General features: G+C 42.4%; 1 protein-coding gene across 11 annotated transcripts in view; it reads right to left on the bottom strand.

Moving 5' to 3' along the window:
* The window catches only part of rerea (arginine-glutamic acid dipeptide (RE) repeats a), a 564,590-nt gene that overhangs the window by 215,516 nt on the left and 322,744 nt on the right, over positions 1-26,330 (bottom strand). The window contains exon 1 of one of the 11 annotated variants that reach the window (XM_070860502.1): positions 14,726-14,901. The exons of the other annotated variants lie outside the window; for them this stretch is intronic. Within the exon in view, the coding sequence (XP_070716603.1) occupies positions 14,726-14,751 (26 nt within the window). The 5' untranslated portion in view covers positions 14,752-14,901. Of the gene's footprint in view, positions 1-14,725; positions 14,902-26,330 lie in introns of those variants that run through there. 11 annotated transcript variants of the gene reach the window in all.

The following is a 26,330-nucleotide window of genomic DNA, read 5'->3' on the forward strand; positions in this document are numbered from 1 at the left end:
TGTAACTTTTGGATTCCGACAGTCCCACTGGGGGAAGGTGCCAACCTGGAGCCAAGTCCTCCGCAACAAAAGTCAGACTGAAAGTTATCCTGTCACAGTCACACGTTTCCTCGTTCTGATGCAAAAGTGGCAGAGGTTTTCTCAGGAGGAGGAGAGAGGAAAAAGAAAGGATACTTTATCCCAGTTAGATCGGGCTCGGTTGTCTTCTTCAACTCACTGATGGCTCACTTCTCATCCTGCACTACAGTCCTGGGATTTAAAAGCTGCTGATGGAAAGATGACACCCTACTTGGCACTGCTCATCAGAACTCAGGTCACCTCAACAATGGGTAGTGTACAGTACATGACTGCAGATAACCCCTCACTGGCAACACATAACTCACCTGTTATACCCTTAATTTGGGTTGGTGTAATGATTGAAAACTGCAAAAAGTTGCGACAATGCATACATTGTCGCACAATTCACAGGACAGAAATGGAAGAAACTGGTTATCCAGTAAGGTAGCAATCCAATGTCAGGGTTCAGAGATACTATAAACCACAAATATCAAAGTCAAGCCATTTGCGATCTTTATTTCCCATCTCCCCACCGCTACACACAGAAATTTCTCCCTTCCTCAATGTCCACATTTTAAAGCAGACATAACTGGACAGCAACCTACTTCCTGCCCTCCCTTGCCTCACAATGTTATGGCCAATTGTAGCATCCTAATGGCTGCCGCTGCTGAAATCAGCTAACACAACAACAACTTTCATTCATATGGCACCTTTAGAAACATAGAAACATAGAAAATAGGTGCAGGAGCAGGCCATTCAGCCCTTCTAGCCTGCACCGCCATTCAATGAGTTCATGGCTGAACATGAAACTTCAGTACCCCCTTCCTGCTTTCTCGCCATAACCCTTGATCCCCCGAGTAGTAAGGACTTCATCTAACTCCCTTTTGAATATATTTAGTGAATTGGCCTCAACTACTTTCTGTGGTAGAGAATTCCACAGGTTCACCACTCTCTGGGTGAAGAAGTTTCTCCTCATCTCGGTCCTAAATGGCTTACCCCTTATCCTCAGACTGTGACCCCTGGTTCTGGACTTCCCCAACATTGGGAACATTCTTTCTGCATCTAACCTGTCTAAACCCGTCAGAATTTTAAACGTTTCTATGAGGTCCCCTCTCATTCTTCTGAACTCCAGTGAATACAAGCCCAATTGATCCAATCTTTCTTGATAGGTCAGTCCCGCCATCCCGGGAATCAGTCTGGTGAACCTTCGCTGCACTCCCTCAATAGCAAGAATGTCCTTCCTCAAGTTAGGAGACCAAAACTGTACACAATACTCCAGGTGTGGCCTCACCAAGGCCCTGTACAACTGTAGCAACACCTCCCTGCCCCTGTATTCAAATCCCCTCGCTATGAAGGCCAACATGCCATTTGCTTTCTTAACCGCCTGCTGTACCTGCATGCCAACCTTCAATGACTGATGTACCATGACACCCAGGTCTCGTTGCACCTTCCCTTTTCCTAATCTGTCACCATTCAGATAATAGTCTGTCTCTCTGTTTTTACCACCAAAGTGGATAACCTCACATTTATCCACATTATACTTCATCTGCCATGCATTTGCCCACTCACCTAACCTATCCAAGTCACTCTGCAGCCTAATAGCATCCTCCTCGCAGCTCACACTGCCACCCAACTTAGTATCATCCGCAAATTTGGAGATACTGCATTTAATCCCCTCGTCTAAATCATTAATGTACAATGTAAACAGCTGAGGCCCCAGCACAGAACCTTGCGGCACTCCACTAGTCACTGCCTGCCATTCTGAAAAGTACCCGTTTACTCCTACTCTTTGCTTCCTGTCTGACAACCAGTTCTCAATCCACGTCAGCACACTACCCTCAATCCCATGTGCTTTAACTTTGCACATTAATCTCTTGTGTGGGACCTTGTCGAAAGCCTTCTGAAAGTCCAAATATACCACATCAACTGGTTCTCCTTTGTCCACTTTACTGGAAACATCCTCAAAAAATTCCAGAAGATTTGTCAAGCATGATTTCCCTTTCACAAATCCATGCTGACTTGGACCTATCATGTCACCATTTTCCAGATGCACTGCTATGACATCCTTAATAATTGATTCCATCATTTTACCCACTACTGAGGTCAGGCTGACCGGTCTATAATTCCCTGTTTTCTCTCTCCCTCCTTTTTTAAAAAGTGGGGTTACATTGGCTACCCTCCACTCCATAGGAACTGATCCAGAGTCAATGGAATGTTGGAAAATGACTGTCAATGCATCCGCTATTTCCAAGGCCACCTCCTTAAGTACTCTAGGATGCAGGCCATCAGGCCCTGGGGATTTATCTGCCTTCAATCCCATCAATTTCCCCAACACAATTTCCCGACTAATAAAGATTTCCCTCAGTTCCTCTTCCTTACTAGACCCTCTGACCCCTTTTATATCCGGAAGGTTGTTTGTATCCTCCTTAGTGAATACCGAACCAAAGTACTTGTTCAATTGATCCGCCATTTCTTTGTTCCCCGTTATGACTTCCCCTGATTCTGACTGCAGGGGACCTACGTTTGTCTTCACCAACCTTTTTCTCTTTACATACCTATAGAAACTTTTGCAATCCGCCTTAATGTTCCCTGCAAGCTTCTTCTCGTACTCCATTTTCCCTGTCCTAATCAAACCCTTTGTCCTCCTCTGCTGAGTTCTAAATTTCTCCCAGTCCCCAGGTTCGCTGCTATTTCTGGCCAATTTGTATGCCACTTCCTTGGCTTTAATACTATCCCTGATTTCCCTAGATAGCCACGGTTGAGCCACCTTCCCCTTTTTATTTTTACGCCAGACAGGAATGTACAATTGTTGTACTTCATCCATGCGGTCTCTAAATGTCTGCCATTGCCCATCCACAGTCAACCCCCTAAGTATCATTCGCCAATCTATCCTAGCCAATTCTCGCCTCATACCTTCAAAGTTACCCTTCTTTAAGTTCTGGACCATGGTCTCTGAATTTACTGTTTCATTCTCCATCCTAATGCAGAATTCCACCATATTATGGTCACTCTTCCCCAAGGGGCCTCGCACAATGAGATTGCTAATTAATCCTCTCTCATTACACAACACCCAGTCTAAGATGGCCTCCCCCCTAGTTGGTTCCTCAACATATTGGTCTAGAAAACCATCCCTTATGCACTCCAGGAAATCCTCCTCCACCGTATTGCTTCCAGTTTGGCTAGCCCAATCTATGTGCATATTAAAGTCACCCATTATAACTGCTACACCTTTATTGCATGCACCCCTAATTTCCTGTTTGATGCCCTCCCCAACATCCCTATTACTGTTTGGAGGTCTGTACACAACTCCTACTAACGTTTTTTGCCCTTTGGTGTTCTGCAGCTCTACCCATATAGATTCCACATCATCCAAGCTAATGTCTTTCCTAACTATTGCATTAATCTCCTCTTTAACCAGCAATGCTACCCCACCTCCTTTTCCTTTTATTCTATCCTTCCTGAATGTTGAATACCCCTGAATGTTGAGTTCCCAGCCCTGATCATCCTGGAGCCACGTCTCCGTAATCCCAATCACATCATATTTGTTAACATCTATTTGCACAATTAATTCATCCACCTTATTGCGGATACTCCTTGCATTAAGACACAAAGCCTTGAGGCTTGTTTTATTAACACCCTTTGTCCTTTTAGAATTTTGCTGTACAGTGGCCCTTTTTGTTCTTTGCCTTGGGTTTCTCTGCCCTACACTTTTCCTCATCTCCTTTCTGTCTTTTGCTTTTGGCTCCTTTTTGTTTCCCTCTGTCTCCCTGCATTGGTTCCCATCCCCCTGCCATATTAGTTTAAATCCTCCCCAACAGCACTAGCAAACACTCCCCCGAGGACATTGGTTCCAGTCCTGCCCAGGTGCAGACCGTCCGGTTTGTACTGGTCCCACCTCCCCCAGAACCGGTCCCAATGCCCCAGGAATTTGAATCCCTCCCTGCTGCACCACTGCTCAAGCCACGTATTCATCTGCGCTATCCTGCGATTCCTACTCTGACTATCACGTGGCACTGGTAGCAATCCCGAGATTACTACTTTTGAGGTCCTACTTTTTAATTAGCAAAATGTCTCACGGCACTTTTACAGGAGCGTTATCTAACAAAATTTGGTACAAAGCCACATAAGGAAATTAGGACAAGTCACCAAAAGCTTGGTCAAAGAGGTCGGTTTAAAGGAATGTCTTAAAGGAGGAAAGGTAGAGAGGTGGAGAGGTTTAGAGAGGGAATTCCAGAGCTTAGGGCCGAGGTAGCTGAAGGCACGGCCGCCAATGGTAGAGCGAAGGAAGTGGGGGATACGCAAGAGGCCAGACTTGGAATTAAATCTGGGCCCTTCGTGCTTTGTGCATCATAATGCTGGGCGGTGAATGAACATCAATGTACATCCATTGACTCAAGGTGCCTCAGAGCAAAGACTGTTGAACTGGATTTGTTAATTAAGCTCCCTTACTCGATTGGATTCAGTAATTACTCAGCCACTTCTCCAGTGAGGCCATTAGCATTTACTGGGTAATTAAAAACAAATCAAACCAAAACAGTCTGAAGGAAACAAGAGGATCTTGATCATAATCATTTCCAATAGTTGTTTTTCTTAAAAGGGGTTAGAAGAGTAAGGCTCCCTTAAGTAACCAAGAAAGTACAGCCTTGCATTTGTTTGACTACTAAGACTGCTTGGTTTTAAAAATAAAACAATAAATATATTTACTAAGTGACACATTTATCATATGATGCTTTTACAACTGAGATTGCTACTTCAGCTGTATCAAGTTATATGAAGTTGTTTAAGCCTTAACAAATAATACTAATTGGAAGCTTCACATGTGGCAACAGTTGGCTCATGCAGTGCACCATGCTTCTTAATCTAAACAATAAATAACCCCATGTGTATTTTGCTGCATCAGCTAACCATGCAAAGTTCTGATTTACAATTTCATCATTACTGAAGAAGCAATTGTGATCTGCTCTTTACAACCATCAGCATTTCACAAGTTAGATACAAGAAAAATAACCCAGACCAACTACACTATTACCATAAATACCAGACCATCACGTCATCACAGAAAAAGTAGACAGAAGAGCAGACTGTAAACCCCCAATACACGATCAAAAATAAAAATGCGATAAACCTGGAATTCTACATAATAAAAATCAACATTTGACACGTCCAGTCACCATAACCTCATGACCCTAATATCGAATCATCGAAAAATTATGACACAGAAGGAGGTCATTCGGCCCATCGTGTCCGAGCCGGTTGAAAAAGCACTACCCAGCCTAATCCCACCTTCTAGCACTAGGTCCGTAGCCCTGTAGATTATGGTTCTTTAAGTGCACATCCAAGTACTTTTCAGGCCGTGAGTTACAGACCCCCACCTCCCTCTGGGTGAAAAACATTGTCCTCAACTCCCCTCTAATCCCGCTGCCAATTACTTTAAATCCATTGACCCCTCTGCTAAGGGAAATAGGTCCTTTCTATCCATTCTATCTAGGCTCCTCATAATTTTATCATAGGCAGTCCCTTGGGGTCGAGGATGACTTGCTTCCACACTATCAATGAGTACTCAGGTGGCTGATGAACTCATTTTAAACGGTTGAAGATGCCGGTGTGTGAATTCTTTTAACGTGGGGTGGCCGTTGCACAACAGCACACGGGCTTGATGGAGCACAGTCTTGGTCCAGTGGCAAGGGGATCCAAGACGACTGAAGACCAGGCTCCACCGTATGTGCCAATACATACTCACAAACTCAAACATACTTATACGTTATTTGTCTTATAACACTCCTGTGAAGCACCTTGGGATGTTTTGCTATGTTAGATGCACTATATAATTAAAGGCACTATATAAATACAAGTTGTTGTACTTGCAGAGGCTCTTTGACCAACTTCCACACTGGTGTGCCACCAATGCTGATCAGTAAGAGGGGTGATGGGTAGAGGACATGTTTTATATGTTATACAACTCAATTAAATCTCCCCTCAGCCTCATCTGTTCTGAAGAAAAACACTCCAGCTCATCCAATCTTTCCTCATAGCTAAAGTTTTCCAGTGCTGGTAACACCCTTGTAAATCTCCTCTGCACCCTTTCTAGTGCAATCACATCCTTCCTGTTATGTGGTGACTTAATGGGCCCAAGTTTCCACATGATTTGCGCCTGATTTTTTAGGAGCAACTGGTGGAGAACGGACTATCTTAGAATTCGCAATTCTCCACATTTTTTTTTCTGCAGTTCTAGTCAGGTAGAACAGTTCTACTTTGGAACAGAATTTTTTCTTCAAAAGGGGGCGTGTCCGGTCACTGACACCTGATTTGAAAGTTTCCACAGTGAAAACGTACTCCAAACTAAAGTAGAATGGAGCAAGTGAAGATTTTTGTAGAACTGAAAAAACCTGTTCTACACATTAAAAAATCAGGCGCAGGTTACAAATTGGGCGTCCAGAACGAGGTGGGGGGGGGGGGGGGGGGGGAGGGAAGTCATTAAATTCTATAATAAATCCTTATTTATACTTCAACAAATAAATCCAACCTGAATAAACATTTATAAGCAAAGAAAAGATTAAATAAACCATCTTCCTACCTGTGTGAAAGTGCTTCAGGCACAGAGAATTCTGCAGTCAGCCTGAGGCGCCCGTTCTGCCCGCCTGGGGGGGGGGGGAAGAGAAGAGAAAGAGGAGGGGAGAGAGGAGGCGCCCATTCTGCCCGCGGGAGGGGGGGGGGGGAAGGGGGGTGGTGTAGGAGGCGCCCGTTCTTCCCACGGGGGTGGGGGGGGGCGGAGGAGAGGAGGCGCCCGTTCTTCCCACCGGGGGGGGAGGAGACAGTGAGAAGGCTGCAAGTGCTGATGTGCTGATGGCAATGTGCTTTTCTTAAAAAAATGTTCAAAAATTAAACAGCTACAAAGAACTACAAAAATGGCCGAGTGCCAATGTTCTTTTCACACTGAGCATGCGCGAATGCTCCAACGCGCACGCGCAGCGTTGCCGGCAGGAAAAAAACTAATTTAAATAGTACCCGCCCCCTCCCACTTACAAAATCGGCGCGAGTGTAGGCTCCGCCCCCTGGGCGCCGCGCCAGGCAGACAAGGAGCTGCAGGGCTCTCCAGAATCGCGATTTTTTTTTTAGGCGCTGTTTTAGGCGCGAAAAACGGGCGCCCAGCTCGGAGGGGCGCCCGTTTTTTATCGTGTGGAAACTTGGGCCCAATGTGCTGCACGCAGTACTCAGTTGTGGCCTAACCTGTGTTGCATACAGTTCTAGCATAACTATAAACAGAATCAAGGAACGCAAACCCAATATATATATTTGGTGCAATAATGAAGTATAAAATTCATACTATCAGAAGACATCAGCCAAAATTCCAAATACCTGTAAAAGCAAACCCGAGTTATTTAGTTACTCAATGGACAGGCACAACAATCGTGCTTGCCCACTTGCCCAAAACAACAGGCTATCATTTTTTAAATTGCCTGATTGTGTAATCCAATGTAATTTACACTTCATATACAGTACATGCTTTCTACTGTTCCATTCTCATTGCCATGAGACACTTTAATTAGCACTGACAGGCAACACAGCTCCACCCATCTTAGCAGACAGAAAACAGATTAGCATCTGCGAAGTGTCTGCCCAGTTCTTCTGCAGGGAATTACTTCCTTCCCGAGTTTCGTACCTGCCAGTACACGTCTAAACACCATCTAAATGAATCCAGCTCTTGATGACTAAAGGCACTGCCTGATGTTTTACGCAGTTGAAGAGCCCAGCTTCAATCCATAGTCTGTGCTTTTAGAAGAACTTCTGTGGGGCAACAGTTAGGACTCAACATGTGGCCTCAGCACCCATGGACTCATGGAGGGGAGGGGGGGATTCGGGGAAGTCAGCCAAGTTCCCACTCCTAACTGCTATCCCACAACACCTGCTGAAAAGTGCTCGTGTGGAAGTTAACCCTCACCCAAGCAAAATCCAGATTGGCTGTGGGATATTTTCATGGTCAAATCGCATGGCAACATTACCTCAACCCATCGAGCCAGTTGGGGAAGGCATCAGAGCCCATGGAACCATACCCCAACAAGATCAGGACCTTCAAGTGAGATGGTGTTAAAATATGTCTTGTGAGTTCAAGCCACAACCCATTTGCCAGTGCTGCCTTCCACAAGTACCCAAATGATAGAAGCAGCTGATTTGACAGAGTCTGAATCACGACTACCAACTACAGGAACAGCAGCAACTATACTACATCCATGACTGGATGAAACTTCAGTACGACCTGGAAACACTGCAAGTTAAGAGGGGAGGGGGGGGGGGGGGAGAAGAAACTTTCGGGAAAAAAATCATATAGCTGGAGTCATGGAAGGAGCAATACTATGAAAATTAACCAAGAGATTTAAATGATACAGCACCTGCTATATAAGCTCATGAAGGTTTGATAAGCTCAGAAACCAGTCATGATCCAATCTGTGATGTGCAACACAACTTAGCATAGTGCAAATTTGACCCACTTCATGGATTGATTTGAAGTTGGCATCATTTTGGACACATGCTATTACTACTTTGTGGACATCTTCATGCCAAACATCCCCCTCCTAATAAACTCCTGCAACATTGGAAATTTTTGAAATTTGACTATATCAGTATGCATCCATTGAATGAGATTTTTTTCTTTTAAATTTCAGTATTGTCTATTATACAAGATAACCGATATGAAAGATTCAACCACCCACTTTGTAATGTCAGTATTTGTGCATGAATATATACAGTATATCTCCTCCTAGTTCTCATTTACATACTGGCCCTCCGTGACATCATCCAAAACACAGCATCAGTTTCCGCGCCCAGTTCTACCTCACCATCATCTCTCTCGACCCCTCCAATGTCTCTAAATTGTCACACTGCTTGTCTGACATCCAGTACTAGATGAGCAGAAATTTCCTTAAATTAAACGCCACTAGCTCCGTTCCCTGGCCACCGACTCCATCCCTCTCCCAGCAACTGTCGGAGGTTGAACCAGACTGCTTGCAATCTTGGTGTCATACCCCGAGATAAGCTTTCGACGATCTGCGCCATCATGAAGACCGCCTATTTCCACCTCCGGAACATCATCCGACTTCTCCCACGCTCATCTGCTGCTGAAACTCTCATCCATGCCATTGTTATCTCTAGACTTGACTATTCCAACACACTCCTGGTCAGCCTCCCATGTTCGAAAAGTAAATTTGAGGTCATTCAAAACTCTGCTTCCTGTGTCCTAACTCACACCAAGTCCCGTTCACCCATCACCCCTGTGCTCACTGACCTATATTGTCTCCCGGTTAAGCAACACATTGATTTTAAAATTCTCAACTTTGTCGTCAAATCTCTCCATGGCCTCGCCCCTCCCCATCTCTGTAATCACCTCCAGCCTCACAATCTTTCATGATGTCTGCGCTCCTCCAATTCTGGCCTCTTGAGCACCCTGATTTCAATTGCTCCACCATTGGTGGCCATGCCTTCTTCTGCCAAGGCCCTAACCTCTGGAACTCCCTCCCTAAACCTCTCCATCACCCCTTTCCCCCTGGTGTCAGCCAGTGGCCCAGTTGGTAACACCTTCACCTCTGAGCCAGAAGGTCGTGAGTTCAAGTCCCACTCCAGAGACTTGAGCACAAAAATCTAGGCTGACACTCCAATGCCTTACTGAGGGAGTGCTGCACTGTTGGAGGGTGCCGTCTTTTGGATGAGACATTAAACATGTCTATTCTCTTAGGTGAATGTAAAAGATCCTATGGCACTGTTTCGAAGAAGAGCAGGGGAGTTATCCCCAGTGTCCTGGCCAATATTAAATGAACTTAACCAAAAAAATTATCTGGTCATTATCGCATTGCTGTTTGTGGGAGTTTGCTGAGCACAAATTGACTGCTGTGTTTCTTACATTACAACAGTGACTACACTTCAAAAGATACTTCATTGGCTGTAAAGTGCTTTGGGACGTCTGGTGTTCGTGAATGGCGCGATATAAATGCAAGTCTTTCTAAGACATTCCTTAAAGCCTACCTCTGACCAAGCTTTTGGTCATCTGCCCTAATATTTCCTGTGTGGCTTGGTGTCAGATTTTGTTTCATTATGCTCCTGTGAAGCGCTCGAGACGTTTTATGTTAAAGGCGCTATATAAAGTTGCTGTTGTATATCTGCAGTTTTGTATGTAGTTGCTTCACTGGGAGCATCAGCATAGGTAAAGCCCAAATCATAGTACAGAGTGTCAGTACAATTAGTGTAGTGCCAGTAGCCTCATCTCATATGTCTTGCTAACTAATTGATAAACTGCTAAAACGGTCAAAATTTTTAACTATTTGGCATTATTCAAGGTTACAATTCTGTTCAGGAGCAATGCTTCTCAGGAAGTATTATTGGTCATTTATTGGAGACGCTTTTGTGTGAAATGTTTCAGTAAATAACCAATACAGATAAAGCGCACAACACTTTTACTCTGAGTCAGAAAGTTGCGAGTTCAAGACCCACTACTGAACTTGAGCATATAATCTAAATTGACACTCCAGTACAGGACTGAGGGTGTGCTGCATTGTCAGAGTCTTTCATGAGGTATTAACCCGAGGTCCTGTGTGCTAGTTCCAGTTGTTCATGTGAATATTAAAGATCCACTGGCACATTTTAAAGTAGAACAGAGTTCTCCTAGAGTCCTAACCAACATTCCTCTCTCCAGCAAGTCATTCATCTCACTAATTGTGAGATCTTGTTGTGTAAACATGGCTGCCTCTTTTGCCTACAGAACAATAGTCACTGCACGTCAATGTACTTTGTTGTATTACTTCGAGATGTTTGAAAGATGCGGTAAAATACTATACAATTGCAAGACTTTCTTTTCACAGGACCAGCAGCCTCTCATACTATTCCAAAGTGGCCATTCTTTACTTCTTAGTCTGCAATGAATGTTGGTAGGTTGGGAGCCATGAAAACTTGTGTATTATGTCCATAAAGGTGTACTTCCTGTGGACGTCACAAGTTAGTGACCAGAACTGAGAATTCCAGTCAATTTCTCCCACCTCTCAATTTGAGGGATGCCGAGACAATTGCTGTACCCTCACTGCCTCACTGGGTTTTTTTCCTCTGAGTTTGATTAGTTTGTTTAATATATATCTTTTTATTTTAAATGCAGTCATTTCATTACTAATCTCATGATCCAATGTCATGTCCACCTCCCTGGTGAATACAAAGTAATTATTTCATATTTCTGCCATCTCTATATCACTGGCTGTAGTATTATCCTGTCCATCCCTTAGTGGCCCTATTCCCATCCCGATCTTCCATTTGTATTGATGTGCCTGTAAAATATTTTACTACTTTCTTTTATGTTTCTGGATAATTTAATTTCATTGTTCCTCTTTGCCTTCCTAATTGATTTTTTTTGGACTTCTCTCCTAATCGCTTCGTATTCTCCCTCATCATGCACTCTACTGCTGTCCTTAATGTACACCTCTTTCTTTAGCCTTAATTGTTCCCTTATGACTTTATTTATCCATGGTGTCCCATTCATGTTTAGCTTGTTCTTCAGTGGAATATATTTTTCCTGGGCTCTGTTGAACATAGTTTTAAATGTTTCCCATTACTGTTCTAAATCATTGTTGTCCATTTTATTTTCCCCAAATTCGATTCTCAGCCCCTCAAAATCAGCTTTTCTCCAAGCTATTACCCTGGGCTTTGTCATAATTGTTTGTGTCCTTCTCAATTATTACTTTAAAGCATATTATATCATGGTCACTATTGTCAAGATGTTCCCCTACTTTTACTTCTCTTATCTGCTCTGGTTCATTCCCTATTACTAGATCCTCTAGCCAATCCTCCCTTGTTGGGCGTTTTACATACTGGGTTAGAAAGACGTCCTGTACACATTGTAGGAACTCCATTGTCCTTCATCTAGCTCTTCTGTCCAATTAATATTGGGGTAGTTGAAATCCTCCATGATTATTATTCTATGTTTTTTACTCTTCCCTAATTTGTTTGCATATTTCTTCCTTCACCTACCTTCCAATGTTAGGTGGCCTGTAGACTACCCCTATTAGTGTGTTTAATCCTTCATCATCTTTTATCTATAACCAAAAAGATTGTATTTCTGTCTTGTTGATAGCTGTGTCACTTTTTTCTACTAACATTGTTATCTCTAATAAGTACAGCTACTCCACCTCCCTTTTTCCCTCAATCTTTTCTAAATAGGTTGTGCCCTGCAATATTTAATTCCCAGTCCTGATTTTTCGATAGCCATGTCTCAGTAATCCCTACTATGCCTGGTTCCTCGCAACGCCGATTGCTTCCAGCTCCCTTGTTTTATTACGGACATGGTGCGCATTGCTGTACAGAATTCAAGTTACCATTCCACTAGTTTAAAAGATTAATATTAGTGTTTATAATCTGGTAATTAAATTAACTAATTTTTCTATTTTACTGGTATAATGTTAGTTTGTGTATCACCATTATTATTGAATAAATAATTAAGATTTGTTGGCTCACGATCCCTTATATTTCTGCAAAGTGGCTCTGAGCATAGAGTGGTGGAATTCTGGAACTCTCTTCCCCAAAAAAGCGATTCAGGCCAGGTCAATTGAAAAATTCAAAACTGAAATTGACAGAATTTTGTTTGGTATGGGTTTAACGGATATGGAGTTAGGATACAAATCGACCATGATCTAACTGAATAATGGAACAGGCTTGAGAGGCTGAAGTTCTTAAGTTCCTTCCGATGACGAGTTAACTATAGAGAAAAGTTCTACATATATACAATTAATGCTCACCTACCAGACTATAATTTTAATTCTATCACCTTTTCACATTTAAAAACAAAGTCATATAAACAAACAATCCCAATTTTGCTGTGAACTCATGGCAACTATTTTGGTTGACTAAATTGTGTTTTCTCCTATAGGAGCAGCATGATTAAAGATGTATGGTTAGATGGAATCATGGGCCAACACAGTGTCCCCTCAGAGTGATTGGATCTCCGGATGGAACTGCCCCAATAGCAAGTTCACAATCTCAGCCAAACTGTTAGGGTGCAGTAGGGGTAAGCTATTAATGTTTGCAGAGAGAGTCCTGACCAATTCCACAGACCTTCCAGTGGAAGAGATCAGGAAGAAAATATATTTTAATACTGACCAAAAACCTTCTTTGTAGTGGCATTTTACAAAGACCTTGTACTCGAAAAACACGATAGACACAAACTTTTAACCACTTGCCTTCTTGGTGACATTTATGCAAGATTGCAAGCCTTGCTAATGTAGGCACAGTATTTACATTGTTCACCATAAAACCACTTCAAATGTATCAATTTACAAAAATGTTTTGAGGTGCCACGTTGAGATATTATCATCACCTCATTCTATAAATATTTAAAATTAACAAAAGTCTTTCCAGGCAGTTGCACATTATTTCAAAAGAAAACTATTCTATATTTTTTTCCCAATGCCAATGCAGTGCAACACCAACTTAACACAATACTACAACATTTAGGGGGCTTCGGAGAGCCACTGTTTATAAATCCTGTCGTATAGTCATTGCATTTAAATACAGAATGTTACAAGCATTCTTGGAGCAACTTTCATTCAGACTACTTCGGGACTGCTTTGATATTCTGCTGTTCGGACTGCCAAAGGTACCAGAAAGGTCTTGACCAGAGTTTTACTATTGCTGATGACTTTCTGCAGTAAAGGTGCATGAGGATGGGATGTGGCGCCATGACATATGGGCACTGTGTTTACAAAATGTCGACAATACCTGTATAGATTTGCTGCAACACAGTGCCACTTCTGTCATCACTACACTTGCTTTCAGGAAACGTCATCTGAACTTGGGTTAACAATACGCTGATCGGAATTGGATTCAAGGTGGATCCGAGTAGGTACCAATAAAGATTGCATTAAGCAACAATATCCATTTACAAATAGCGAATGATGCAAGATTCAAATTAAAAGAGATAGTTTTGTAGTTATACAGCTCTACTTTATTTTTTTTCTTAAAAATTTACATAAACACACCGCATTTGTTTCGAATGACAAGTTGTTATTTTTTTTTTTAATTTTCCTTTTGCAAATGAACTCGGGAGTCAAAACCCTGAAGTTCAAGTATCCAAAAGAACTATCATCTGAGGTCCCACCCATTACTGAAAACCACCAATCACTGTCCACATCAAATCCATCCTCCTACCATTTTCCTAACCAAACAACTGACAGGCCCAAATAGTTCTCACACCCACATAGGTCCAAAAAAAAGGTATGTTATCCATGCTTGGAGGAAACCAATCAGATGCAAATTATATAAATACAATAATCTGCTTTAAATAGGTCTTAAAAAGAAAATGTACACATTGCCAGCAAAATAATGATATCATTTTTATTGCTATGATTTGATTTCCCTTCTCTCTCCGATCCCCCCCCCCCCACCCTTACCGGCCCCCCGCCCCCTCACAAACCAAAAGAAATTGCTGACAATCCTTTACTTTCCAAAATGAGAGGCAGAGAAGGACAGCTAGCTATTCAGGAAAGAGTCACCATTTTCTGTTTAATGCTGATCAAACGTTGAAAAATAGCAGCATAAAGCCTTGCAGCATTAATAATGAAGATTTCATAATAAATATTTGACAAGGCAAGGAATCTACAAGAAAACACAGCCTTTTAGGATAGGCCAGAATAAATAAGCCTACCTCCGAGGGCTGAAGAGATCATCCATGGTCAAAACAAGTCCTTTAGGTTTAATTATATCCCCAAGTCTGGCTATAGTCTGCACTGAAAGCAAAACTCTCCCTTTTTCCTACTCTCAGTACTCAAAATGGTGGCACACGCAGTCTCTGAGAGACCTCAGAAAGCTTTCACTGAGCTTGTGCTATGACCTCAGCCACCACGCAGAGCGTAAAAACTTCCCCTCAAAATGTCAGCACTGAGCATGTGCCATGACCCTGCCTCCCTCACATACAGAGCAATCAATCTCTCCCTTTATGTTCTCTAAATAAGCATGCTGAACCAGCTCCCAGCTCCAGGGAGCTTTAGCGAGCATTCTGAAAGAAAAGGGCCCTATCAAGGGGGGTACTGTGACTAACATCAAACCAAGATCACTTCAGATTCAAGTTGGTCAGTTTAAGGTACGTCTAAATTGCTGCCACACTACACGCAATTAAAAACAGTAAACAAATTTGAAACAGTTACAGTCCGGGTAAAAATACCATGCTCATCTGTGAGCGGAGCAACCACTTCATATATTTTTTTAAAGTAATTGCATTCTTCTAAAAAAAATTGACACTTATAATTTCTTACTACAAAACACAAAGTTTTCCCAATGGAAATCCTTCTTCCTTCTAAAGGGGACTATGGAAAAGGAGATTAAAACAAATATATTCCTGTTGATTTTGCTTAATTTTTGTTCATTATAATTATTTGTATTCAGCAAAATGGCTCAAGTAAATATATTGTTGGGTATGTTAAATTGGGTTTAAATGAACAGAATTCATTATTGTTATAGAATCATAGAATCTTATAGCACAGAAGGAGACCATTTAGCTCATCATGCCTGTGCCAGTTCTTTGCATCCATTTAGTCCCCCCCCCCCCCCCCCCGCCGCCAAGTCTTTCCCCACAACTCTGTAATGTTTTTCCTTTCCAAGTATATATCCAATTCCCTTTTGAATGCTGCGATTGAATCTGCTTCCACTCCCCTTTAAGGCAGTGCATATTGTTTGGAACTTTGCAGATTATATTTAAATTAGTGTCATTTCAAAAAGGTAGCAGCATTTTGCACTTTTACAATAATGTTTGTTATTACTAAGCTTTGGACTGTCGAGCCTTTCTCATTTCCTGCCTATAACACGTTTGAATAGACCGCCATCCTGCGCCCCAGATTTCTGTAGCTCACAAGCCTTTTTTTAAAGAAATCATTTCAATGCAAAATTAAATTTCACAGGTTTCTGTTATTCTTCTTTTCAAAATATAAGAGCAAATAAAATATACATTTGGAAGATGTCACAGCACACCTCATCAGTGCAGTGCATATGGTACGACAGATCTAAGGCTTTCAGGTGTGATCCAACAATCCATTGTATTTCTTATTTCAGATTGTGTTGCAAGGAGGCACCAAGCAGAGTCCAGTTGTGTGTGTGCACTTGTATCTGAGAGAGCAGCCATGAGAGCGAGTGTCAGACTACGGCACAATTAAAGGTGCCACGCCAATGTCATTTTGTAGATTTGGATCAATACATTAACGCTCTGAAGAATGCAGAACCATTTCAGTCTTCAAGGCAAGAGTTAAGAGGCAACAAAATGATTTTTTTTAAAAAGGCTCTATCAATTTGAATTAAGGGAAAAAGGATTGTAGATGCCTCAAAATTGTACTTCACAAAATAATTTCCAGAATAATTGCAAAAGCTCCCAATGCAACAGTAGCAAATCCCTTCAATGACAAGAGGATTAAAATCCCAATGCATCTGAGGAAACAAAAAACATTTTAAAAAATTATATTCTTCTTTAACTATTCTGAATCACTACAGTCCTTAATATTCAGTCCTCAAGAACTGTGGATCTCCAATGAAAGAAGCTTCCATCGTAACTGCACTAACCAACACGGAAAAATAAAGCCACTATGTCAACATGGCATATTTGATTAGTCAGATGGTGGGAGCAAATCATTTGACGTTTTAGAAAAATAGGAAGAAATTGCTGGGGGAGGTGGTATTCTCTTCCAGACAATTCACAAAGCAAGTATAACAGCGCCGAGGAAGTTCTTGCAATTATATTTCCGAAAACACAGCGTCAGTTTCCACATGTGCGCTGATTTCAAGGGACTGCCTATGATGATGATATGTTTAGAGGAATAAAACAATATTTGACTATTGTCTTTCAAATGTACTTATAAACATACTTTACAAACATCTGCACTTATAAATTCTTTGTTCCCACCTGTGTTGGACCTACTCCCAGAGATAGAAAAAGAACAAACTTTGTGTATTTATATAGTGCCGGTCACATCCTCAGGACATCTAACTGCACTTTCCATTCAATTTGCACATAGCAAAGTCCGACAAACAGCAAATTACATAAATGACCAGTTAATTAACTTTGTTAATGTTGGTTGACCAGGACATAAGGACATAAAAAAATAAGAGCAGGAGTAGGCCATTTGGCCCTTGAGCCTGTTCCGGCATTCAATAAGATCATGGCTGATCTGATCTTGGCCTCAACTCCACTTGCCTGCCCGCTCCCCATAACTCCCTTATCAGTCAAAAATCTGTCTATCTCCACCTTAAATATATTCAATGACCAGCCTCCACAGCTCTCTGGGGAGGAGAATTCCAAAGATTCACAAGAAAAAATTCCTCCTCATTTCCGTTTTAAATGGGCAATCCCTTATTTTGAAATGATGTCCCCTAGTTCTAGATTCCACCACGAGGGGAAACATCCTCTCTGCATCTACCCTATTAAGCCCCTTCAGAATCATGTATGTTTCAATAAAATCCCCTTATTCTTCTAAACTCCAATGAGGATAGGCCAAACCTTCCTTCATAAGACAACACCTTCACCTCAGGAATCAACCTCGTAAACCTTCTCTGAACTGTCTCCAATGCAAGTATATCCCTCCTTAAATAAAGAGAGACCAGAACCATACACAACACTCCAGGTGTGGTCTCACTAACGCCCTGTACAGTTGTAGCAGGACTTCCCTACTTTTATACTCCATCCTCCTTGCATTATTTTTACATCCACCTCAACAGGCAGAGAGGATCTCAATTCAATGACTCATCCAAAAGACAGAATTCTCTGGCAATGTAGCATTTCTTTGGCGCGACAATCAAGTGTCAGCATAGATTATGTCCACAAGCCCTGTAGTGGCGCTTGAAGCTACAACCTTCTGATTTAGAGCTGAGAATGCAACCATTAAGCCAAGAGAACACTATAAAACTGACGAGAAATTTTTACAAATCGTACATCAACTTAAATTACTTGGCTTTTGCCAATTTTGAAAGTCAAAATTGACTGCGAGAATTATGTTACTGCGAATTTTTCAGAATGATACTCATGCAGGTTGGTCGCAAAATTTTTCGCTATACATATATTATTTTAGGTTTGTTGCTGCATTTTCTCTGTACTTCCCGATGGCCCACTAATGCATACGGTTGTTTTCTGCATCCCCAGTAAGCAGTAATAATGGCAACCGCTGATTTTTTGCATTCTATGTTTCAATTTTTCCCCACAGATCAAGGTCCCGGACTCTTCCCTCGGTCTCCAGCTCCTCACCTTTTCCCCTCTACCAAAGCTTCCTGTTCTACCGTGACAGATAGCTTTGGACGGCCTATGGTTTGGCTAACTGCTGATTGTGGATGGGTGGACTCAGTGATCACTGACAATTTCTTGCGAGCTGACTGTGGTAGTGGATAGGTGGCTTCCAGCAGTTGGGAACTGGTGCTGCTGGATGGCTGGCTTCTGGTTACGGATCTATGGCTTCATCCATATCATGGAGGAGTAGGAGTGAGGTTGAGGATGCTTGGATGATTAGTGGTGTTGGGAAAAATAATTTCCTTGGGCTCATTTAGATTATCAATGGATGGGGGGATGCAATCAGATAGGGACAACTTTCCTGGTGAGACAAAACGGGAGTGTTTGAAATGGGGTATGGTCAATTTCCCTTTCTGGGAGGCGGGAGTGGTAACACTGGGTCAGCAACAATTTTGCTGCTCAGTATAGAGGAGGCGTAGTGTGGGCCTGGATCATTTCATCACCCCAGGGAGTGTGGGAGGATGTCATGACCAAAGTGCTGCTTAGTGTGCAGAGTCTGGGGCGGGGGAAGGAAGAGGTGCTGGGGTGGATGGGGAGAGTCGCCACAGCAGGGTGGTGAAGTGGACAAGGGCGTGCTTGAATAATACTCTTTGGGGAAGGAGCATGCAAGGCCAATGGCCATTCTACACTGAGTGGCAGTTTTGCAGTTTTTCCCTTTCTTTTCCATGGTGTTGGGGGAGGCAGGAGTTGGCTGCTCTCTGCGGCTGGTGGGGGTGGCTGCTCTCTGCTCTGTGGGGCTGGCTACTCTCTGCTCTGTGGGGCAGGAGTTGCTCTCTGCTCTGCAAGGCGGCGGGGTGGGGAAGTGGCTGTTCTCTATTCTACTGGGGTGGGGGGGGATGTCTGCTCTCTGCTCTGTGGGGCTGGGGAGGGGGGACGAGAGGCTGCATGAACAGTACCACCGTGAAATTGATGTAAGTTGCTGTCACTTTGGTTCTTGTTTCAGTGGGCTTTCATTACCTCCATTCCTAGCGACTTTCTTCATTTCTGGTATTGCTTTTCTCGTCAGAGATTTGTTTTATGCAGTTGAGTAACTTTTGAGATCAACTTTTCCATCTACGAATCTTCACGGACATCCTCGATATTTGAAAAATTTGTTGCGCAGGTTTTTGATATATCTTGGATCTCCAGCACCATGCTTTTTAAAATTTAAATAATATTGTTGGGATTACTCAATGTTGTTCATTGAGAGGTTTTCACGCAATGTTTGATGCTGCCTCATTCCAATTAATTAATCCAACATTACATTCACAGCAACACGTGCAGGTACAGTACCTTTAGAAGCTCAGGACCGCTCCCTGTTTTTAAACACATAACACAATAGCGATTTGGACAAAAGTATTGTAATTCTTCAAATTTACAAAGGTGAAAAGAGCAGGCAGGACAAACATTACGTGACAATTTAACCAGGGTCAGCAGCATTGCAATCTGTGAGGTAACAAAGCCAATAGATTACAAAATTGTGAAGAAGTAGTTACTGCAGATGCACAAAACTAAAAAAGGAAAAAGAGGCTTGATTTCCCTCTTTGCTGCACCTGAAAACTGCGAGAAAAGGGAGCAGAGACCCGTTAGGCCAGGTTAGGGGTGGTTATTTATCAGTTCCCACTGAAAATAAAAAATCAAGACTGCATCTTCCTGAGGGAAAAATGTTTGGCATGATTTCCACATACTAAAGAATGGATCAGATGGAAGAGTGCACTGGGCTCTTGAACACCCATATGCAGAGAAATGATGAGGATCGCTCGTGTGTTTTGTCTCAACTGTTTAGTTCAGTCAAATTTTCCATACATCTTTCAAGGACTTCATTACATTGGCACATCAGTTAGCACCACCATTCATTCCTGCATACTCCGTAAATATACAATTTGATATTTTGCACGAGGACCTTGTGGTTTTCTTCCTGAATAAACTTCAAAGAAACTGGAAGATACTGTATTCATTGACAGAGCTTTCACATAATGTTCATAATGTCACCCCTCTGTGCTCGCTGACCTACATTGGCTCACAGCAACGCCTTGACTTTAAAATTCTCATCCTAGTTTTCAATCGTCTTGCTCCTGCCCATTTCTGTAACCTCCTCTAGCCCCACAACCCTCGAGATATCAGCGCTCCTTGAATTCTGGCCTCTTGAGCATCCCTGATTTTAAATCGCTCCACTATTGATGGCCATGAATTCAGTTGCCTAGGCCCCAAGCTCTGGAATTCCCTCCCTAAACCTCTCTACCACTCTTTCCTCCTTTCAGACAAACCTACCTCTTTGACCAAGCTTTTGGTCATCTGCCTAAATATCGTCCTATGTGGCTCGGTGTCAAATTTTGTTTGATAATACTCATATGAAGCGCCGTGACACGTTTTACTACATTAAACTTGTATTTATATAGCGCCTTTAACGTAGTAAAATGTCCCAAGGCGCTTCACAGGAGTGTTATAAGACAAAACAAATAAACTTGACACCGAGCCACATAAAAAGAAATTATGGCAGATATCTATAAAGCGAAGTCTGTCGAAGATTGAATACTGCTTCTACCTCTGGAGAGGCTCACACACCTAAAAAGGAAGCAAGAAAAATAGATTGTTCGGAGAACCCTTAGACACCTCTAATGTCCAATCGCCATCTCTATATTGAGATCGTTCTTATCTCACTTAATTTTATTAATATTACTATAAGTCATTGCCCTATGGTCTTTTGCACTTTCTTAGTTCCAAACACACCATCTTACCTGGTGTCCCCACTCCCTTACATCTTTAGTATGTTGAAATCAAAGTCCATTGAATTTCTCCTTTTCTAACCCATTCTTTCCGAGGGTCACAAAGCTGTACAGGACCTTACCTTCCTCAACTTCGTTTCATCCAGTAATATGGAGGCTTTTAAAAACCAAGCCTGTGGTCACATAACCAGTACTAAATTTAGCTTCTTTTACCTGTTCTGCTCATTTCAACTTTGTTAGTGTATTGCGTGATGTTTGACTTGTATTTCTCAATAAAGTGCATTTATTAAAACCAGAAAAGGCTACTGGAAGGCAATTTTTATATCGTATCTTCGCCAATTGAATTTTGTGCCGCATACTATGGATTCTTTTAAAGTCTAAACCTAAACCTCTCTTTCCTCCTTCAAGGCGCTCCTTAAAACCTACCTCACCTGCCCTAATATGTGGCTCAGTGTCAAATTGTCTTTGATAACGCTACTGTGAAGCGCCTTGGGACGATTTACTAGGTTTATAATGGTGCTATATAAATACGAGTTGCTGTTTTGCCTCATCTCGCCTCGGACAGAAAAAGCCTTTTCGATAAAATTTGAAGTAAAAATTGTAATTAAGAGGCTAAAAAGGTACAGTACAATCTGACAACTGCTGACCGAAAGATAGAGGTCTCTTTTATTTGTATTTTTCTCCCTTCCTTTCCTTAAGATGTCCACTCTTACTGTGGTTTGTATCCACAAATGCCGGTAGCCCTTGCACACCTTTCCCAAATAGCCATTCTTTATGCATGACGAGAGAGCGTGTTGGCAGGCAATTTTACTGTAGCAGCATCACAGCCCATGTTTTTTCTATTCTTGTCTGACATGCACTTGTTGGGCACAAGTTTTCCCCTCCAGTTAAAACGGCGCACCTCTCTGAGGTGTGCGAACTTTGTACTCGAAAAACAGTGCCGAAAACTTACCTCGGTATTCTCCCCGCTCCTTGGAACGTCGTAAGCCTTGGCGTGGCGCAGCACAAGCAGTGGGGGGGGCTTGCCGGTGCGGCGAGTCGTGCCTCGAAGGGCTCTCCTGCTGCTTCTTGCGTGCCTCCCGCCCCTAGCCGAAGGGCTTGCCGGTGCGGCGAGTCGTGCTTTCCGCCCCTAGCCCTAGCCGAAGGGCTTGCCGGTGCGTGCTGCAGTCGGTGACGTAGGACTTTTTATTTTTTCGTAATTTATTTATTTTTCAGTCATCATTGATGATGGTTTTTATGCTTCTTTAATGTTGTTGTAAGGGGGATATTGTTTTGCAAGGTCCTCTCAATTCCCTTCCCGTCCCCCCATCTCTGGCTACCTGCGCTGATTTCTTAACTCACTGCAATGTTTTTCTGTGTGACCACAAGTGGCCACATATGCTGGCCTAAGTTAGTTTGGAGTAACTTTTAGCTATCTAAACTTGCTTAAATGGCTGGTAACGCCCCCTTTTGAAAAAAAAACGAAACTAAAAAAAAAACCTAACGAACTCACTTGCACTGGAGCAAATTAAATGGGCAGAATTGCGATTTTTAAGAGACTCCAAAAATATCAAGTTGCTTCAAAAAAAAAACGGAGCAACTCCTGGACAAACTTGGGCCCGTTGAGTGGTAAGCACGAATGAGTAATTTAAAATGCTGAAAAACCATTGTGTGAACTTAGAACTTAGGTTGCGAGTAAATTTACAGCTAGGAGTAGATACCACAATTGGGACAGCTTCAATGAGCTCTGATACAACAGTTTAGATTTTGTCTCCTGGTCTCTGCCTTAGTATGAAACTAGGCTAAGTGAAATTATGGCTCACTTGCAACATAGATCTGATGAAACGACTATTTTAGGTGGATAAATTAGATATTTGAGCATGTAAAATCTGATCCTATGTCCAATGAGAGTATATGCATGAAGCTTCACAGCAACTTGGTAAGATTCTGTGTCCTGTTCATTTTATTTATTTTGTATCCACTGTCCTCTGTTTCACATTAGGTTGTTTTTCTTATGCACCAGTCTCTGACGATGAGGTCTAACAAGTGATCTGCTCCAAAGACTCTTTCAATAGCTGTTCTCTTGGAGGTGCACAACAGCAATCCAAAATGACTTGTTCTCCAGTTTCTCCTTCACCTTACAGGGTAAGCACTCTGCCTAGAATCTGTGTCCACTCCCCTTAACATGGCATTTTGTGCCTCTCATCACTCCATGGCAAACATGTTGCAGCACTGCATTACATTCAAAATTTATCAAGAGCATAATGAACCTAAATATAACATCGAAGTTTTAAAAAAAAATCAATAGCATTTTGTTTGGAGCTAACCGGAAATTGCATGTTTTTGATAAATGAAATTTAACATCCATTTTGTGACTTCTTGCACCAAAGGTTGGTAATTCCGTAGTGTTCTCTTTACACTGCCTAATATGACAAACCACAATCCGCGAAAAGAACCTCCTCCGACACAATAATTACTTCTTTAATTCCACCAACCATCCACCTAGATCCGCAATCATTCATTTTTGATGGCCATACACTGATTAGAATGGTATCATATTGGAATAGCTAAGATGGTCCCCATTCCTTTTCCCTCGCTCTAATTAGCAGCAAACCCAGTGGAAAACAATATATAAAAACAGAAATGTTAGTGCAGTGGTGAATCAACTAATTGGCACTAGTTTACTTTGCAAATACGGTAATGCACAGTATTTTCCAAGTGTGTTATAGTGGTAACACATCAACTCTATTAAATTCTGGCTAACCATGGATTGTTCTTTCCCCAATTTTACAAACCAGGAATTGGAAATGCTTTTATCTTGAGCAAGATTTGAGCTTCAAGTGTCAGCTCGGCTCAGTTGGTAACACCACATCGGAGTCAGAAGATTGCAGCTTCAAATCCCAATCCAGGATTCGAGTACACAACTAGGCTGACAATCCAGTGCAGTGGTGAAGGAGTTCTGAATTGTTAAGAGTTGTGTCCTTTAGATTGGATATTGAAGAAAGAAATAATGAACATATATTTATATCGCATCTTTCACATCCTCAGGACGCCACAAAGCACTTCACAGTTAAAGAATTACATCTGAATTGTAAGAATTGTTACTATCTAGACAACTGTGGTAGCCGATTTACACACGGCAAAGTCTCACAAAGTGCAAGTTAGATTAAACCAAGACCTCATTTGCCTGTTTTGTGGACATCAAAGATCCCAAGGCATTATTTGAGGAAGAGCTGAAAGTTCTCCTGGTGCTTCAGCAATCATACTTTTCTCAACCAACACCACCAAAAACAAATTAACTGATCATTTATCCACGTGTTAATTGTGATATCTTGCTGTGTACAAGTTCGGGACCTGGAATATATCACTGAAACACCTGTGAACTCATCCCTTTTAGGCGTGGAAGCAAGTCAGCCTCGATACGAGGGACCGCCGAAGAAACATAGAAACATAGAAAATAGGTCCAGGAACAGGCCATTCAGCCCTTCTAGCCTGCAGCGCCATTCAACGAGTTCATGGCTGAACATGAAACTTCAGTACCCCCTTCCTGCTTTCACACCATACCCCTTGATCCCCGAGTAGTAAGGCCTTCATCGAACTCCCTTTTGAATATATTTAGTGAATTGGCCTCAACTACTTTCTGTAGTAGAGAATTCCACAGGTTCACCACTCTCTGGGTGAAGAAGTTTCTCCTTTTCTCGGTCCTAAATGGCTTACCCCTTATCCTTAGACTGTGACCCCTGGTTCTGGACTTCCCCAACATTGGGAACATTCTTCCTGCATCCAACCTGTCCAAACCCGTCAGAATTTTAAACGTTTCTATGAGATCCCCTCTCACTCTTCTGAACTCCAGTGAATACAAGCCCAGTTGATCCAGTCTTTCTTGATAGGTCAGTCCCACCATCCCAGGAATCAGTCTGGTGAATCTTCGCTGCACTCCCTCAATAGCAAGAATGTCCTTCCTCAAGTTAGGAGACCAAAACTGTACACAATACTCCAGGTGTGGCCTCACCAAGGCCCTGTACAACTGTAGCAACACCTCCCTGCCCCTGTACTCAAATCCCCTCGCTATGAAGGCCAACATGCCATTTGCTTTCTTAACCGCCTGCTGTACCTGCATGCCAACCTTCAATGACTGATGTACCATGACACCCAGGTCTCGTTGCACCTTCCCTTTTCCTAATCTGTCAACATTCAGATAATAGTCTGTCTCTCTGTTTTTACCACCAAAGTGGATAACCTCACATTTATCCACATTATACTTCATCTGCCACGCATTTGCCCACTCACCTAACCTATCCAAGTCACTCTGCAGCCTCATAGTATCCTCCTCGCAGCTCACACTGCCACCCAACTTAGTGTCATCCGCAAATTTGGAGATACTACATTTAATCCCCTCGTCTAAATCATTAATGTACAATGTAAACAGCTGGGGCCCCAGCACAGAACCCTGCGGTACCCCACTAGTCACTGCCTGCCATTCCGAAAAGTACCCATTTACTCCTACTCTTTGCTTCCTGTCTGACAACCAGTTCTCAATCCACGTCAGCACACTACCCCCAATCCCATGTGCTTTAACTTTGCACATTAATCTCCTGTGTGGGACCTTGTCGAAAGCCTTCTGAAAGTCCAAATATACCACATCAACTGGTACTCCTTTGTCCACTTTATTGGAAACATCCTCAAAAAATTCCAGAAGATTTGTCAAGCATGATCTCCCTTTCACAACTCCATGCTGACTTGGACCTATCATGTCACCATTTTCCAAATGCGCTGCTATGACATCCTTAATAATTGATTCCATCATTTTACCCACTACTGAGGTCAGGCTGACCGGTCTATAATTCCCTGCTTTCTCTCTCCCTCCTTTTTTAAAAAGTGGGGTTACATTGGCTACCCTCCACTCCATAGGAACTGATCCAGAGTCAATGGAATGTTGGAAAATGACTGTCAATGCATCCGCTATTTCCAAGGCCACCTCCTTAAGTACTCTGGGATGCAGTCCATCAGGCCCTGGGGATTTATCGGCCTTCAATCCCATCAATTTCCCCAACACAATTTCCCGACTAATAAAGATTTCCCTCAGTTCCTCATCCTTACTAGACCCTCTGACCCCTTTTATATCCGGAAGGTTGTTTGTGTCCTCCTCAGTGAATACTAAACCAAAGTACTTGTTCAATTGGTCTGCCATTTCTTTGTTCCCCGTTATGACTTCCCCTGATTCTGACTGCAGGGGACCTACGTTTGTCTTTACTAACCTTTTTCTCTTTACATACCTATAGAAACTTTTGCAATCCGCCTTAATG

This window comes from Pristiophorus japonicus, chromosome 18 (assembly GCF_044704955.1).
Source record: "Pristiophorus japonicus isolate sPriJap1 chromosome 18, sPriJap1.hap1, whole genome shotgun sequence".
Lineage (NCBI taxonomy): Eukaryota > Metazoa > Chordata > Chondrichthyes > Pristiophoridae > Pristiophorus > Pristiophorus japonicus.